Genomic DNA, 17,844 nt, shown 5'->3' with positions numbered 1-17,844 from the left:
CTGACTTAGGGGGACTTGGGAGTGTCCCCACTGGCCAGGGAAGGGGCTGGCCCTTCTCCCTTCTCCTACATACAATAAGCTGATGACCCAGAAGAGTTCTTGATTCAAGGAGAAACGTGAGATTCTATGTCTCCCTTACATGCCTACAGAAAGCCACAGAACCACACCACAACTCCCAGGACTTTAATAAAATATTCAAATATGGCATTTATTATTTACAACACATAACTACTGTCCTTCCCCAATGGGTGACTAGATGCTGGGGTAGACATGTCAGGGAGCTGGGGTGGGGTCGTCCTCGCTCTCTTGGGCTTCACGGGGCCCCAGGAATCAGCTTGCAATGCTCCCCTACCCATCAGGTGGGAGGAGCCGGTCCGGTGCATCGCAAGCGTCCCAGCTGTGTCCCCGCTGCTGAGGATGCGGCTGTGATTGGCCACTGGTACGGGGCTCGGTGTTGGGGCCTGGGGGCTGAGTAGAAGAGTCGGGTTATCTTGGGGGGGCCTCCCTCAGAACCATGGCGCCACACCCTGTCCCCACTGCACTGGGTGCTCCAGTCCCTGTGCTCAGTGCTGTCAGCCACCAGTACCCCATTTGTCCCTGTCACATGAGCGACCATTTAGTATCACCTATTTTACAGAGGAGGAAACAGAGTCTCAGGAAGCTGGAGAGAGTCACCCCAGTCACAGGACTGCTCAGTAGTGGAGCTGGGATCCCAGTGCCAGCTGTCCGACTTGCAAAAGCCACGCTTAGCCCGAAGCTTTACTGAACCCCTAGGAGTCAGTCACCCCGGCCCAGACACTCACTCACCCCTGACCTTGATGATGGCCGGTTCTTCTTGGCCTTGAGTATTCTGCTGGCCAACTAGGCCTGGGGGCCTAGCTGGCAGGACAGGCTGTAGCTACAGGACAGAGAAGCACCTATGAGCCTACCAGGAGCCACACCACAGGTGCCCCCCACTGCCTGCCCAGCAGCTGGAGTCTGGGTGTCCCAGAGGTCACAACACGATAAGGCCTGGGGCTGACCAGGGGGCCACGGAGACAGGCTCTCTGGACTGGCCAACAGGGAGGGTCCACCTCTGCCCTCAGCCAACTCCTGCCCGGCCTCACCTATCATTCTCATTGAGCAGCTCCATGTCCTGGAACCAGGCCCCAAATCGCTCCTCGGGCTCTAGGTTGTAATTCTTTGCAGCCACCTGGAGCAGCAGGATCTCCCTCATGACTCGGTATTCCTGGGGCCAGAGGGAAGGAGAGGATGCAGACAGGGCCTGGGTGGGGGATGCTGCAGGGGCCTTGTGGGGGGTGAGAAGTGGGGCAGGGGACCAGTCCTGGCAACCCTCCTTCCCTCCAGTCCCATCCAGGCTCTACCTGTTCTCAGAAGGGGAATAATCAGCCCCTCCTCCAGGAAGTTTTCCTTGACGCCATGCTCCCCTCAACCCACCCGCCAATTGGATGGATCTCCCTCTTCTCTGTTATCAAACTCTTCCTCTCAATCTAAGATACAGGGGGGTGGGGCCAGGGACTGTTCTGCCCAGAGGGTCTCTGATTTCCACCTCCTTCCCCTCCCCTGCAGGGAGGGCCACAGCTGCTCACCTCAGTCCTTTTCTGAAGGTTGATCTCATTCCTCTGGAAGGCAGACAGCCAAAGTCCATCAGACAGAGCCCCCCAGCCTGACTAGCCCTCCAATGCTCAGCCCTTCTCATGGTGCACGACTGCCAGGTCCCCAGAGGGGGCCGGGCATGCAGAGAAAACAGGACTTGGACCTAGGCTGGGCTCTGGGCTCCAGAGGAGGAGGACAGGGGGGTGAGGCTGAGGGACCTGGCAGCACAACCCTCTCTGATGACAGACTTGGAGGCTGAGGCCTCAGGCAGAGGGGACTGCTCAGCCACTTACGTGCTGCCTGACTTGGGGGGACCCGACATCTCTCTCCCCCATGGGCAGCATGGGACGGAGAGGCTGAGTCCAGCTCAGATAAAACCTCACGCAGCTGTGCCATCAGGCAGCTCTGAGCTTCCCCAGCCTGGGGAACCGGAATGGGTGTCTCAGGCGGAGCCTGTGTTCACTCATCCCTAAGATGGGCCTGATGCCCCAGCTCCCAGGGGCGGCTGCGAGGCTCTCATGAGAGATGTGCCAAGTGCTGAGAGCTCAGAGCTCAGTTCGGGGGCTCCTGCATCCCCAGGCTCAGGATCCTGGTCCTCCCTGCCTGGTCCCCATGTTCACCCACCTCGAGATAATCACGCATCGCCAGGTGCAGCATCAGCCGGTCACCGAGGAAAGTGCCAAGGTAGGGGACGACACCCTGTCACATGGGGGTTCGGGTGAGATGAGCCCTTGCTCTCAAGTCGTCCCTGTGCAGACCCTCCCCTGAAAAGTCCTCACCCTCAGCCTCCTGGCCCAACCCAGGGTTCCCACGGGGAGCAGCCTAGGACCCTTAGCAGACTCCCCTCAATTCCTCCTCCCTTCACACCGCAAGAATACCCATACTCCTCCTCCTCACCTCCCAGGGCTGGCTTCTGGCAAATCACAGGGTATGCGGTCCCTGGGCCTCCCCACAACCCATCCTGCACCAGCTCTTCCAGGCCCCACTCCTGGTCACTTATACTGGGGGACTCAGGCACTGTGGCACCAGGAGGAAGGGCCCTCCTCTCTTGATTTGAGGCCCCCAGCTGGGAGGGCAGAGTCCCACCCCCACAGGCACACTCACCTGCTGCTGCTGCTGTTTCTCCTGCACTCTCTGGGGGATGATCTCCGGGGGGGCAAACGTGGAGGGCCCCTCCTGCCAGGGTCGAGGACAGTGTCAGCAGGCCATACTCCCCTCACCCCATTTCTCTCCAGCACCACTGGCCTCCGACCCTGGACATCTGACTTGAGTCAACTAGTACCAATGCCACTCCATCCTCCAAGGTCTTGTGATTCTAGAACAAACCCAGCTCCAACTCGCACTCTAGGTGTGAGCTTGGGCCTGTGGCCTGGCCTCCCCGAGCCTGTTTCCTCATCTGGAAAGTGTGAGAACTCCAGCTACCTCAGAGGTTCTCCTGAGGACTCAGTGGCATATGACTGCCATCGTTGTCCTCGCCCTCACCCCTCCGTGTGGAGCAGGCAGAAAGCTCCCACATTCCTTTCCTCCTTCTTATCTCATCACCACCGTATGAGGCCTGCACCACACAATCACCATCCCTCCACTTCCGAGATGAGGAGGCAGAGGCCCAAACAGGGGCAGTGAGTTGCTCAGGGGCCCACAGAGGAGAGGCCGCTTGCCCCTCCCAGCCAGAGGCCCAGTTCCAACGTCCTCACCTAACCCCCGCCCCACCACTGACCACAGTACTGTCCCCTGAGCTCTCAAAGCGTGGTCCTGGGCCGAGCTGTGGATGGAGAAGATGAGGTGTCTTGGGAGTCCGGTTGAGTGGCTCTTGCCTGCCCCAGTCCCATGGAGTGTCTGGCCCCCAAGCTGGGACAGAGGCCGTGCAAAAGCCTACTCCTCCCCAAGGAACCCCTCAGGACATTCCCCTGCACTGAACTCTTTCTTTATCCACTCAGGAACTGGACTCCCAAGGTGCCATCTCCGATCAACAGGGAAGGGGGTGACAGGAAGCTTTGCTTCCTCGTTTACATGAAGCTCCCAACGTCCTTTCAGAAAGATCCACTAAGAATCTGTCAGTTGCCTAGACGCTTCACATAAGCCACCTGGGGCATATGTCATTGCCAACTGGGCACTCAGGTGAGACTCCTGTGGTTGGCTCCAGTGACTGCTCTAGGGGTTCCGGAGGGGGTCCCAGAATGCACACACATCTGTCTCTGGTCCAGATGTTCAGAACCAAGGCTGAGCAGCCTGTTTGTCCACCTGGGCCACGGGAATCCCCTGCCATGCCCGAACCTGGGGCAGGCAGGGTGGCCTCCCCTTGGAGACATGGTGAAGACACAAGGAGCAGCAGGGGCCTGGCTTCTTGAGGACAGGTTTAGGCTGAGGGCTAAACCCACCCCAACCACCCAACAGCCTGGAAGAAGCTACATCCAGCAGGATGGACGTGCTTGGAAGCCAGAGACCTGCTGATGGTGCCAGCTCGGCAACTCCTCCTGGAACAGCCCAGCCAACACCACCGAGTCCCAGGACCAGGGGGTCCTCGTGCCCACAACGGCACCCCACCCGCCCGTGGACCAAACAGATCCCTCTGCTTGTTAATCTGGACAAGACAGACGGGAATGTTTCAGAGAACGTTCAAGTGAGAAACTATCAAACCACAGCCTGCCCAGTCCCCCTTTCTCCCTCGCCCCTCCTCTCTTTCCAGACGTCCAGCCTCCACTCTATCTTGGTCATCAATTCTCTTCTCAAGGACTTGTCATGGCTATAGAGCTCCTTAAGTTTTTCCGAGCCCTCCCTGAGGGGAGTGGAAAGAAGGAAGGATAAATTGGGGGATAATGTGAGGGGTCTGAGTGCAAATCCCTTTTCTTTGCAAACCCAAGAGATGCAACCTGCCTGGAGGAGTGTTCTCACTGGGCTCCTCTGAGCGCTAAGGTCTCGTGGGACTGGGCGGGGGCTCTCCTGTTGGTCACTGGGGTCTCCATTCCCCAGCTCTACAGAGCACCTCTGTTTTGACCACTTTGAGTTTCAACTGGGCCTAGAGTTCTGTTGCCATAAACACTTGAAAATCTCCAATGTGGCTCAACCCTGGCATTTAGGGAAACTGAGTCCTGAAGCAGAACTGGTGCACTAAGGACCCAGGGAGGCTTAGAGACCCCTCACCGAGGCCCAGGCCCTGTCCCCAGCATTTGCTGCCTCCCAGGAGTTCCCACGTGACTGAGGGGGCAATGGCAGACATACGAGAGATCCCCCATCCACCCTGATCCTCCTATGGAGAGGGGCCTACCCACCGGGAAACATCCGCCCACGTGTTCTTCAGGTGGCTTATGGAGGTTTTCTGCAGAGCAGAGATGACAGCGCGGAGCGAGGAGAAGTTCTTCAGGATCTCGCACTCCTGGGGAAGGGAAGAGAATGAGCTGTGAGGTGGGGCGCTGGAGACCTGCGTGCTCTAGCTTCAGTCCCCTTCTATTTAAATCTCCCCTCCTGGATGAGACAGATTCTCAGAGAGCCCCAGAAGGGCACATTTAGGACCCAGAGAGTAACACTCACAGGGAGGAGGATTTTAGCTCAACCCAGGGAAGGAGCCAGGGAGGAAGTGAGCATCCTCCCACTGGGACCTGGAGTCAAGGTCAGCGGGCCCTGGCAGGAAGGGCCTAGGGACTGTGCAGGGGCTTAGACCACACACTGCAATCCTGGGAGCTGATAAAGGTGGAGAGGCCGTTCCCAAGGCTCCAGAGATGGGCTCCACTGGGCCTCCCGCAGCACACCTGGGCCACCTGGATCCAGTGCTCCACCACCCCCACCCTGTCCTGGGCCGTCATGCTCGGGTCCCCGAGGCAGGTGGTGACGACGAGGCTGACCACCCTTCTGAAGTGGTCGACGGTGGCCTGGACGGTGGGTGCCAGGTGCTCATTGCCGGGCTTGTTCCTCTTGCCCCAGGTGGAGCCCAGGCACTGAGAGGGCACCACCTTCCGGAAGAGCTCCTGGGGAACAGGGGGAGTGTCACCCAGCCCTGCCACACCCCAGCTCTGTGTCTACCGCCCCCAAAGTGCCACACAGGGGTCACGGTTTAGAGCTGGAGCTCAGGAAGCTCAGGATGTGGTCTGAGCCTTGTGAGAGTCCCTGGGTTTTCTTCTCTGTCCACTGCGGGCACCCAGCACAGGATGACCCAGGACCCAATACTGGCAGGGAAGGGAGGGGGCATTTGCACCCAGCCCGTCCTGGCTAACTCCAAGCTCCAGACGGTGGCTCAACTAGGCTCATCCCAAGGGGGCATCTTCCACCACCCTGATGCCCCCTCTGGTCCCACTCCGATTCTGATGCACATTCCCCTGCGGCAGCTACAACCACAGGCTCTGTCTGTCTCCCTTGTAGTGAAGTACACATCAGGTCTCTAATAAATGCTGAGGCTGTTGAGCCTCCTGAGCAGCCGGTTGGGCCACCAGGGACCTGGCTGCACACAGTGAGTTCCCCTCCCCCACTGATGGGCCAGGCCCCGCGCAGCTTTCCGTCTCTTCTACCTCATGGAGCCGGCACAGCCACTCTGTGCAGCAGGTCCTGTTAGTATCCACCTCTACGGTCTGCAGGTGGACAGCAAAGCCTTGGGGGTTCAGAAAGTTGCCCAGGTCGTACGGTTGGTAAGGGGGAGCGCCAGGATTTGGGCCCAGGTCATAGGAGTCCGGATCAGGTCTGGGGCACTGACAGCAGAGGGAAGGCCTGCCCCTCTGCCCTGAGAGCCCAGCTGCTCACCACATCCATCACGGTCAACTGCTCTGCCACCAGCTTAGGAGGGAAGGCCGTGAGGTTAGGCTTCTTCTCACCCTCCTTAATGGCCACAGGTGGAGATGGACTTCCCACTAGAAGTGATGGTCCAGGTGACTCCAGCTCAGCAGCTCCCACTCCTGCTGGAGCCGACGTGGGCCCTTGCTCCAGCTCCAACACTGCTGAGGGAGGGGACGCTGGCTCCAGCGCTAGAGGGGGTGGTATTGACGGAGCTGGAGCCAGCTCTACCTCCACCACTGTCCACTGCCCTGCTTCTGCCGCCGGCTGGAGCTCTGCAGCTGGCGCTGCAGTGGGATAAAGGGAAAGGTTCACCCACATAGCTGACTTTCCATGTGTCCTTCTAAACACAGGAAAGATCCCACTTCCCTTCCGGGAATACCCAGCCTGCAGTCCCCTTTACCCTCTGGCTCTGCCTCAGTGGCCTCCAGAAGCTCACACCGGGCAAGGGAAAGAGGGTCACGGCAGCTCAGCTCCGAACCAGGCAAGGTGACCTGCATGTACATCCCCTTTAGCTTGAAAAAGGGACAGCCCCAGTCTGGCCCCGCCCTAGTTCTGGTCCAAGCCCGGCGTCTCAAGGTCCTGAGTGTGGAGACCCTCTGCTCCTGCTCTCATCTCAGAGCAGCACTGGATGGTGCAGGTGGCCTCGTGCACCTGCCCCTTGTCTAGTGAGTTGGTGGAGTCGAAACCATTGGGCAGCTCCTCGACGACCTCCTGAGTGGAGTTCTGCAAAGACTGCCCGGGTGCTGGGCCAGAAGGAATCAGGGGCTGCCTGCACACTGCCACTGGGGCCGACCCCCAAGAGAAAGTCTGCTCCTCAGTTCAGGCACAGAGGGGCATCACTGCAAAGAACTGTGGTCAGGGAAGGAAAGAGATGAAACCTCTAGGGCTCGGTAACATATGAGTAGAGGAGCTCACCTTCTCACGCTGTCAGCCATGACCCTGTATGAACATGACAGACCCACCAGGCTTCCGACACCTAACTACCAGCTCCTGCCTAGGAATGACCCACCCCTCATGCCCTGCCTTCCCCCCTCCACACAGACACATGCACACACACACACACACACACAGACACACACACACACGAAGAGGGGCAAGGAGTGTGGGGCTGATCAGGTGGGACCACAGTTGTGTCCTGGCATGCTCTAGCCTTTCCTGGGCTGCCCCGTTGTTACCTTTCGCTGCCTCCTGCCAGATGCCCAGAGGCATCGGGGAAGAGGGCTGAGCCAATGTCGGCAACGACGAAAAAGATTCTCTTTCTGGGCTTTTTTGAGCCCAGATCTTCCAAAAATCAGGACACAACAACTAAACATCTTTGTCTGTTGACCGTCGCCAGTCAAGTGAGCTGGATGGGGGTCTATGGGTGCCTGGTTACCAGAGTTCTAAGATCTGTTGAGGTCTATGACCAAAGAAGTGAGGCCATTTTTCAAGATTCCATTACCTGGGCCCCTTCCCTCAATCAGACTTGCCCAGAGCTTCTCCCTGCCCCCGGGCTGCTCACCCTCCTCCCCCATGTCATCTCCTGAACTGTACACAAGGAGCCCACACAGCCCTAGCCACAGCTCCCTGGAAACCTCACTAGGGTCCTAGCTTTGAGGAGACAGAAATGAATGCAGACCTCCTTTTTCTTACCAGTTCTGCATCCTGGGAAAGTCACTGTGCCTCTCAGGTCCTCCCCAGTCTCCAAACCTGTACCATGGGGATCAGGCTAGAATCTACTTCCTAGGGATGTCACCCAGTGTATATGAGATAATATCTATTACCCCTGTGGGCTGGTGTCACATGTACCTAAGGCGCAAACTTAGAGATGGAAGAATAATAATGAGGGGTGACACGCAGCACAGACCACCACTCAAAACAGGCCTGGGTTCCAGGAATGTGATATTGGGACAGTCACATCCAACTTGGCCTCATTTTCAGGTCAGCATCATGAGGGGGTTGAAACTAATGGAAATTCAGATATTGCCATACTGTGGCATAAAACCATTCAATTGTTTGCTGCTTTATGTAGAATCAGACCCAAGTGCCTCATCTTGGCCTATGAGGTGCACAGCCTCCAGAGTGGTACCCAGTAAGCCCCACCCATGTTATACACCTCCCCGTGGAACCACTAAGTGGTTAGTCCCTGGCTTCTGAACATAATAACAGCCAAGGTGACAAGATGTCTTGTCTAGATTTTAACTAAAAAAGTCTCTCACTTCCTCTTACTCCGTGTCTCTCTCTCACTCTGTTGAATCCCTGGAACTGAGGAATCAAATACTGGTGTTTTGGGGCTGCCCAATGTGGAGGCCCATCGAGGAGAGAAGCAAGGAAGTGCCCAGGCCAACAGACAGAAGGGAACTCAGGCTCTCTGTCCAAACTGAACCCTGAAGGCTGAGAGTGAACTTGGGGGCCAGTCCTCCCCCCGTCGAGCCTCAGTTGAGGCCACAGCCCGAACCTGTTAAACTCATTGAGGCAGAGGCACCCAGCTAAAACGTGCCTGATTGCTGATCCACACAAATTGTGAGATACTCAACATTTGTAGTTTTGAAATGCAAGGTTGCGGCAATGAAGTCAGAGAGGGAAAGGTAACTGACACAGCCCACCAGGCCCTGGCCCTACCTTCCACCCCAGCTCCTGTTCTCTCCTCCCAGGCTCCCTCCAGCCACACTGGCCACCTTTCTAACCTCTTCTGGCCAAACTCACTCCTGCCTGCAAGACTCTGCATCAGTCGCACCTTCTCCCTGACACACTGCTACCAGGCTCGTGCAGGGCTGGCTCCCCCCTGTCATTCTGGTCCCAGCAAATGTCACCCCAGTGAGGCCTTTCAGACCCTCCTACCAGTGACCCCCAGCCCTCCCTCACAACCCCCTGCTGTGTTTCTCTACAGCACTTGCTCTTTTCTTTCTCATGTCTTTGCTTTTGTCCCTTTCCCCTCTAGATTGTGAGCTCTTGGCAGGCAGGGACCACTTGGTCATTTTCATCCTGCACTTCGGCCCACCAGGGCACCCGGCACAGGGTGAGTGCTCAGTGCACAGCTGCTGAATGAGTACATGGGAAGCTCTTGCACCCCTCCCCCTGCTTATGACCAACTTTGATTGTGGAGATGAACACTAGTAATAGGAGGTACAAGTTGTTTCTGAGGCAGGGGAACAGCCAGAAATACTTCTGTTTGATTCATCACTGCTCCAGGAGCTCTAGCAAAGTTCAGTGGACACTGTGTAAATTCCAGGTTTACAGCAGAAGGACTTGATGTATATATATTATGTAATGGTTACCAAAATAAGTTTAGTTCACATCAATCACCAAACAGAAATAAAACATTTTCTCCTGGGGATGAGAAATTTTAGCATCTACTCTCTTAGCAACTTTCAAATATACCACACAGCAGTGTTAACTTGCACAGTGCTGTATATCAAGTATATCTCAATACAACCGGAAAAGAAAAAAATCAAAAAACTCACTGGCCACCACTGACACAAGAGGCTGCCCACCCCCTGATGTCCAGCACTACCACTGCAACCCAGGGAGGCACTCCATCAAACAGAAAGGAAACTTTCTCCAGGTGTCCTCAAAGCAGAGGCTCTCCAGGGTCCCAGGCTTAAAGGAGCAGGACCTGTTGGCTTCGAGGGAGTGGGAGCAATCTCGGGAGCCTACTTTCCCCCACTCTTGCTGTCCCCCACCAGGTGTCCTCTTCACTCCTGAGGCATCCTAACCTCAACCAGGACAATGATTCCCCCTACCTCCAGATGAGGACCTTGAGGTTCCCACAAGAATTACTCTTCTCCCTGGACTCTGGACTTGGTGTCCAGTGCTCTGGCATCTTCTTCCTTATCCACAGTTCTCATGTTTCCAAACCCCCAAGCCGCCTCAGTTCTAAAGGATCTCCAGGGGCTGGAAAGCGTTTACTCAGGGTTTCAGAGCACAGTAGGTCATCGACAGAGAACCCAGTCCAACAGACATGTTGTGAGTGCATGGAACACTTGGAGTCACCCACTGGATGCACTCCACTTTATACAGGAGGACCATCACTGAGGTCTTCTCTCCTCTTCCCAATGCCTACACTAGGGGAGGATGGGCTCATCACAGTTCTGGGTGCCCACAGAGATGGACTGCAGGACCCCAGTCCTGTGCTCCCCAGGCTGGGCCAGGGATGGGTCTGGAACAGGTAGAAACCTAGGAACCTTACACATTCCTCTGCCCATCTCTGCGCCCCGGGACACGTATCTAGGAGAACGGATGTTACTGCCCCGTGGGAGAGCTGCCTGCAACCTCTCTCCCTCCTGCCTCTTGTCACTTCCCCGGTGTCGGCTCTTTCTTGACTTGCACCTCCATGGTCCCCACATGAGACGTCAGTGAGAGTGGCTGTGCCTGTGCACATGCGATGATGAGGGGAAAATGACCCCATATGGAGAGGGGTGGGCAGCAATCCCCTAGGATCTTAATGCCTCTCATTGCCAAAGGAAACCTGAGGGAAGGGGTGGAGCCTTGGCCAAGGAAGCTGGAGCTCTCTCTAGTCTTCGGGACCCTGACCACCTCCTGTGGTCTGGGCCAGTACCTGCCTCTTCCTGGGCCAGTTTGCCAACTGTACAGTGAGGGGTAAGATGTGCAACAGCACAAGCATGTGCTCGGCCAGGACAAGTCATCAGGCCCCATAGATACATTAAGTATGCTTTAAGTGTATTGAAGACATTAATATTGCTGTGCAATCATCACCACAATCCATCTTCAGAACTCTTCTCATCTTGCAAAACTGAAACTCTATACCCATTCATGAATAACCCCCCATTCCTCCTCCTCCCAGCCCCTGGCAAACACCATTCTACTTTCTGTCTCTCTGAATCTAGCGATTTCAGGAACCTCATAGAAGGGAAATCACACAAGGTTGTATTTTTGTGACTGGCTTATTTCATTTAGAGTAATATCATGAAGGTTCATCCACGGTGTGCCATATCTTAGAATTTCCTTCCTTTTTTAAGGATGAATAATATGCCATTGTACATATATTCCACATTTTGCTTATCCATACAACCCTGGACAGAAACCATAACCGGGCCCAAAAGCAAGCCCAAAATAAAATGGGGCCCCAGCCCGATTTTTATCAACTGTCCCCTGGAGACTCCTTTCTTAAGCCACGTCTCATATGATGTTTACTAAGGATCTAATCTTGGGCCGTGAGTTGTTTTTCAGAAACTCCGTTTTTGCTCCTTGAGCGAGTTTCAACTGGTTTGAGCCAATGAGACCACAAGATGGCTGGCAAGACTCAAACCACGAGTGCACAAGTGACTGGAGGATGACCTGGGGGGCCAAGAACTCCCCTGTCGATGATGTTAAGGACACCGCCTTTTGAACGGGGGATGTATGACAGAACATGAACATTTTCTGCGCTTGCACAAAATGCCTAGGACTGCCCCCAACCTTCCTGCACCTGCTGCTTTGCCCTTAAAAAGCCCTTTTCAACAGCCCATTGGGGAGAAAGATTTAACCTTTGTCTCCTGCCTCCTTGCTGGCCAACCACGTAATAAAGCTTTTTCCCTTCTACAAGAGGGGGTATCCCATGTTTGGCTTAAGGGGTGCATTGGGCAGCGAGCCCTTCCTCGGTTACAATACTTGGGTGGCTTCCATGTTTTAGCTGTTGTGAATAATGATGCTATGAACATGGGTGCTGAAATATGTCTTTGAGAACATGCTTTCAACTGTTTTGGGCGGGGGTATATGCCCACAAGTGGAATTGCTGGATCCTATATAATTATATTTTTAATTTTTTTTAGGAATTGTTATACTGACTTTTACAGCAACTATATATTTTATATTCCTACCACAGTGCACAAGGGTTCCAACTTCTCCACATCTTGGCCAACACTGGTTCTACTCTTTTTCTTCTTTTTTTGATAGATGTCATCCTAATGAATGTGAGGTGGTCTCTCACTGTGTTTCTGCTTTGCATTTCCCTAATGATTACTGATGTTGGGCATCTTTTCATATGCTTATCGGTCACTTGCAGATCTTCTTTGAGGAAATGTCTATTCAAGTACTTTGTTCATTTCTCATTTGGGTTGTTTGTTTTTTATTGTTGAGTTTAGGAGTTCCCTATTTATTCTGGATAGTAAGCCCTTGTCAGATACATGGTTTGCAAATATGGTCTCCCATCCTGTGGGTTGTGCTTTTACTCTGTTGATAATGTCTTTTGAGGCACAAAACTTTTTAATATTCATGAAGTCCAGCATGTGTATCTTCTTATTTTATTGCCTGCTCCTTGGGTGTCATATCCATGAAATCATTGCCAAATCCTATTTTGTCAAGTTTTGTCTTATGTTTTCTTCTAAGGCTATTATAGTCTTACATTTAGGTCTTTGATCCACTGGGAATTAAGCTTTGTATATGGTGTTAGATAAGGGTCCAAGTTGATTCTTTTGCATGTAGATATACACTTTTTCCAGCACAAGTTGTTGAAAAGACTGTCTTTTCCCCATTGAATAATCTTCGCGCCCTTGTCAAACATCATTTGGTCATATGGGTGAGGGTTAATTTCTGGGCTCTCAATTCTGTTTCCATTGGTCAACATGTCTGTCTTTATGCCATGACAATGTTGTTTCGATATTGTAGATTTGTAGTAAGTTTTCAATCAGGAAAGAATGAGTCCTCCAACTTAGTAACTCCTTTCAAGATTGTTTTGGGTATCTGAACTTACTTGAGATTCCATAAGAATTTTTGGATGGGTTTTTTTCTATTTCAGTACAAAATGTCCTTGAGATTTTGATAAGGACTGCACTGCATTTGTTGATCTCTTTGGACAATGTTGACACCGTCACAATAAGGAGTCTTCCAATCCATGGTGATGGGATGTCTTTCAGTTCTGGTAGCGCCGGGCGGTTGTTCAGGTTGACGAGTGCTCGAGGTAGTCATGCAGAAACCCACAATTCCTCCTCACTGTGCCTTCACCATTTCCTTAGAACCCATCGACAGTCAACAGAAGGCAAAATGCATGTAAAATGCACGTGGTAAGTTTTCAAGGACTGGGTGTGCATGGAGCACACATTTCTTCCACTCCTCTCCATTAGCAAGAACCACGGACTGAACTAGCAGACCCTAACACAAGGGGCCTGCAGACTCAACCAGCAGACTCCAACAAATGGGGACTGTGGACTAACCAAGGGCTAAGACTGATGCTCTCTTAGAGCATCTTGTCAGTCTAGACTGACCCATTGACCCTGGACTGGAAAGCCAGTTAGATCGGGAGCTCAACACAAAGACAGTGGATCTCAGATCCGAGAGGAACTTACCCATGGCCCTCGGAAACAGCGAAAAAGATGGAGAACTCAAAGGTTTTGCGGGTACCAATGCCTGTGTTTCTCATCTCCGAAGCCATCAGATGAGTCCTTTGAATCCCACTGCTGCCACCAAACTGTTACAAAACAAAATTTAACTGAGTAAATTTTAAACATCTTATTGGCTTTATTCAACAATTCATGAATCAGGCAGCATCCAGTCTAGCAGAGAGAAAGGAGCTCCAAGGAGCTGGAAAACATGAAGGACTTTTATAGGCAGAAGGGAGCAAGAACAAGGAAGTTACACTAGACACAACAGCGGGTTGGTTACTGCAAGGTTACCTTCCTTTAGGGGATGGCAGGGCTCCATCAGGAAGATGACCTACCTGCTGCTCATCAGGCGATTCCCCACTGACTGGTTTAAGATTTCATTCCTGGGAGGGCCAAAAGTCTAATTAAGTCTCAGCTTGTTGACGTGGGGCTTAGCCTAAGCGGCTCCATTTGGGCCTGGTGTCTTGTTTTAAACACATGACTTCTGCTGGTCCCTGCTTTCCCCAGTTACCCCCTAGCTGTCCCTTCACTGACCATTGTTGGTCACACACCCACTGCACCTGCCTCCAGTCCTTCCCCCTCAACACCGTAATCTCACACACAGCTCCTCCCGACAGTATCATGACGTCTCCCACCACACGTCCCCTATACCTTCCACACTGCCAGCCAGATGCTTCACAAACACCACCACCATTTATGTCCAATGGGCTGAGAGGGCTGCCCGTGCACTGGGAATCAGGAGTTGCAGGGTCTGTCACTTGGCCTCCAATCACCTACTGTACCCCAGCTGATGTGCTTACCCTGCGGAGAGACTCAGTTGTAGCCAACTCCATCGAACAACATCATCTTTGCCCCAGGCTTCCTTCAAAATGCTCCACCCACTTTCTGCCCCAACTGCTCCTTGAGGGGTCATTTTGGGGTAGCCTTCGAGGCCACCTTGGTGATTTTGTGCCCAGGCACAAACATCCCTCGGCCCACAAACACTTTAACCATACCCCCTGAAATCATATAGCACAGGTAACCAGTGAATGGGTGCAAATTACTGATTTTACCTCCAAGACACCTAAGGAATATTTGACACCAGGAGCATCCACTTTTGGGTTTCACTGTGGGCTGATATCACAAGGCTCTCACCCAGTGAGCGTCTCTCTTCCCCAGCCCTCTGAGCAGCTTTCTCCAGGCTACATTCTGCAATACATCATTGTCTGTCTCTCAGCCTGCTTCCCTCAGGTCGCAGGAAACTTCCCCTGAGTTTCCTGCCCTGACTGGTTACCACCAACCCATATAGACACTGTCAGTCTTATAGCACTGGGTGTTCACTTCTACTAGGACTGACTGACTGGACTGGGCACAGGTGCGGTGGCCCTACCCACACAAAATCAGGTAACTGAGGCAACCAAGAAGTATCGACAACCTTAACCCAACATGGACTACAACTCCGTAAGACCCTATCCTAGCCCTTGTACAACAGTCTCATGAGTCTCTTGTCTAAATGGTTTTAGAAAACAGCCTGGCCCTAGAGTGTATATACCAGCTAAGGAAGGAGGGGTTTGTGCCTTTCCTGGAACCACTTGCTGAATGTACATCAACACACAAGTCCAAACCTACCACCACCAGATGGCCCAAGAGGTTAAAATATTGCATAATATTACCCACATCTTGAACAGATACCCAAGGCCCCTGAGATCACTGACCTACTTTCATGGCTGGTCCCTCCAAGTTGGGGACGATGGAAATGGACTGGATTTTACACTGTTGCTTGTACAATCATAGGACTTGTTTCTATAGCCCTCATCGGACGTTTACTCTTTTGGCTACAACATGCCCTACCCCTAATAACTCCCTTAATTACCCTTATTAAATACCCCAACCAACTTAAAATTAACTAAATTAAAATTAATCAATACCCTGATTAATTTAAAAACTTTAAAATTTTTATCGAGGAAAATCTGCTTAACACAGAATACACCGTTGAGAGCATTTTAAAGTATACAGTTCAATGGCTTTTAGTACAATGATTATGTCGTGTGGCTATCACCACTCTCTAATTCCAGAACATTTTCAACACCCTCAAACAAACCCATACTCATTCGCACTATTTTCTCCTAACCCAAGCCCATGGAAACAACTCATCTGTTTTCTCCCCCTATGGATTTGCCTATTCTGGACAGTGCATTCAAATGGCATCATGCTATCTGTGGCCTTTGTGGACGGCTTCAGTGAGCACACGTTTCAAGGTTCATCCATGGCTGAGCATGTAGCAGTACCTTATTCCTTTCTATGGCTCTATAATATCCTATATTATGAATAGGCCACATTTGGTTTATGCAGTCATAACTGGATAGAAATTTGGGTTTGTTTCACCTTTAGACCATTGTGAATAATGTTGCTTTGAATGTCCATGGACAAGTTTTTTTTTGAACATATGTTTCCAATGCTCTTTTGGACATACCTACCATGTGACTCTCCAGGTTAATGGTAATTCTAGGTTTAAGATTTTAAAAAATGCCAAGCTGTTTTCTGCAGTGGCTGCATCATTTTACTTTCCCACCAGTAATGTTATGTGGGTTTCCCTTTCTCCACATCTTTATCAACACTTGTTATTTTCCATTATGTTGAGTATAGCCTTCATTTTGAGCGTGAAATAGTATCACACTATCCTTTGAATTTGCATTTTCCTAATAATTTATGATACTGAGCATCTACCTAGTGCTTATTGGCCATCTGTGTATCTCCTGGAGACATGTCTATTCCAGTTGGTTACCCATTTTCATTGGCTTCTTTGTTTCTTATAATTGAGTTCTAAGAGATCTTTATATAGTCTCAATATTAGAGCCTTCTCAGTTACATAACTTGCAAATAGAGAACACATCAGTACCCCACTTTTAACAATGGATAGAATATCCAGACAGAAAATCAGGAAACAGCAGACATGAAAACATTAATGGACCTATCAGACATACACAGAACATTTTACTGAACAGCAACAAAACGCACTCTCTTCTCAAGGGCACACGGACTATTTTCCAGAACAGATCAAGTGTTAGGTCACAAAACAAGTCTTAACAAAATTAAGAAGACTGAAACCATACCGAGTATCTTTTCCAAATACAATGGCATGAAACTAGAAGTCAATAACAGAAAGAAAACTGGAATATTCATAATACATGGAAATTCAACAACAAACTCTTAAACAGCCACTAGATCAAAGAAGAAATCAAAAGGGACATTAGAAAATAGCTCCAGACATACAAAAAGAAAAAATAAAAACACCAAAACTTACAGGATGCAGCAAAAGTAGTACTAAGAGCAAAGTTTGTAGTGATAATTTTGTACATTATAAGAGAAGAAAGATGTCAAAGAAACAACCTGACTTACAACGCACAGCATTAGAAAAAAAAAAAATGAAACCCAAAGTTAGCAGAAGGATGGAAGTCACCAAGAAGAGAGAGGGAAAAAATGAAAGAGAGTATGAAAGATCAATAAAAGTAAGAGTTGATTTTTTGGAAAAAAATAAAATTGACAAACCCTTAGATAGAATATCGAGGAAAAAGAAGAGAGATGACTCAAATAAAGTAAATCAGAAATGAAAGAGGCGGCATTACAACTGATGCTTCAGAAAGAAAAAGATCAGAAGAGACTATTCTGAACTAGTGTACACTCACAAATTGGGTAACCTAGACAAAATAGATAAATTCCTAGAAACAACCTATGAAGGCTAAATCATGGAGAAACAGAAATCTTGAACAGACCAGTAACAAACAAGCAGACTGAATCAGTAATCAAACACCTCCCAACGAGAGGAGTGTAAAGTGAATGCCTGACTTCACCACAGACCCCTGAGCCAGCCTGCCCCAGCCCCAGGCTGACTCCCGTGGACCTAGCTGGCTCCCTGCAGGCTTCTGCAAATCCAGGCCCCTGGCTCACCCTGGAGCATGCCAGCTCTGGCGGCCCCAAGCAGCATCCCTGACACCAGGCTCCCACCAGGCTCCTGGGAACCCAGGCCCCCATCTCAGCCTAGGGGCTGCCATCTTCAACAGCCCAAGGTGGCTCCTGTGACCTCAAGTGGTGTCCTTGGCACCAGGCTCCTGGTGGGCTCTGGTGAATCCAGACCCTGGCTCACCCAAGTTCCTGCCTACTCCAGGCAGCCACAGGCAGCACCCACAGCCAGAGGCAGCTTCCGCAACAG

At 51.5% G+C, this 17,844-nt stretch overlaps 2 protein-coding genes across 10 annotated transcripts in view; both read right to left on the bottom strand.

Moving 5' to 3' along the window:
• Positions 1-209: 209 nt before the first annotated feature.
• Positions 210-1,621, bottom strand: LOC131410577 (ral guanine nucleotide dissociation stimulator-like). Its single transcript, XM_058548696.1, has 3 exons — positions 1,590-1,621; positions 1,107-1,228; positions 210-468 (listed from the first exon to the last, which is right to left on the bottom strand). The coding sequence occupies exons 2-3, from the start codon at positions 1,214-1,216 to the stop codon at positions 216-218; spliced, it is 363 nt and encodes a 120-aa protein (XP_058404679.1). The 5' UTR covers positions 1,217-1,228; positions 1,590-1,621; the 3' UTR covers positions 210-215.
• Positions 1,622-2,681: 1,060 nt separating this feature from the next.
• Positions 2,682-17,844, bottom strand: part of LOC131410570 (ral guanine nucleotide dissociation stimulator-like) — a 33,980-nt gene continuing 18,817 nt past the window's right edge. The window contains exons 2-9 of one of the 9 annotated variants that reach the window (XM_058548672.1): positions 13,991-14,038; positions 13,620-13,741; positions 7,533-7,756; positions 6,758-6,848; positions 6,325-6,641; positions 5,379-5,558; positions 4,866-4,969; positions 2,682-2,772 (exon numbers count right to left, since the gene is read on the bottom strand). In XM_058548672.1, the coding sequence (XP_058404655.1) occupies positions 2,697-2,772; positions 4,866-4,969; positions 5,379-5,558; positions 6,325-6,641; positions 6,758-6,848; positions 7,533-7,670 (906 nt within the window). In that variant the 5' untranslated portion in view covers positions 7,671-7,756; positions 13,620-13,741; positions 13,991-14,038 and the 3' untranslated portion in view covers positions 2,682-2,696. Of the gene's footprint in view, positions 2,773-2,856; positions 2,912-4,865; positions 4,970-5,378; positions 5,559-6,324; positions 6,642-6,757; positions 6,921-7,532; positions 7,757-13,619; positions 13,742-13,946; positions 13,971-13,990; positions 14,039-14,306; positions 14,434-17,844 lie in introns of those variants that run through there. The other 8 variants (XM_058548674.1, XM_058548675.1, XM_058548676.1 and 5 more) reach the window with 8 other exon arrangements.

This window comes from Diceros bicornis, chromosome 10 (genome assembly GCF_020826845.1).
Source record: "Diceros bicornis minor isolate mBicDic1 chromosome 10, mDicBic1.mat.cur, whole genome shotgun sequence".
Classification (NCBI taxonomy): Eukaryota; Metazoa; Chordata; class Mammalia; order Perissodactyla; family Rhinocerotidae; genus Diceros; species Diceros bicornis.
The sequence above is the reverse complement of the archived record's forward strand: the minus strand, read 5'-3'. Positions and strand labels throughout refer to the sequence as shown.

Coding starts and splice junctions, on each gene's coding strand:
- LOC131410577 (XM_058548696.1), bottom strand. CDS start 1,216: ATGAGGGAGATCCTGCTGCTCCAGGTGGCTGCAAAGAATTACAACCTA. Junction 469..1,106: donor CTGCTCAATGAGAATGATAG/GTGAGGCCGGGC, acceptor TCTTCTACTCAG/CCCCCAGGCCCCAACACCGA.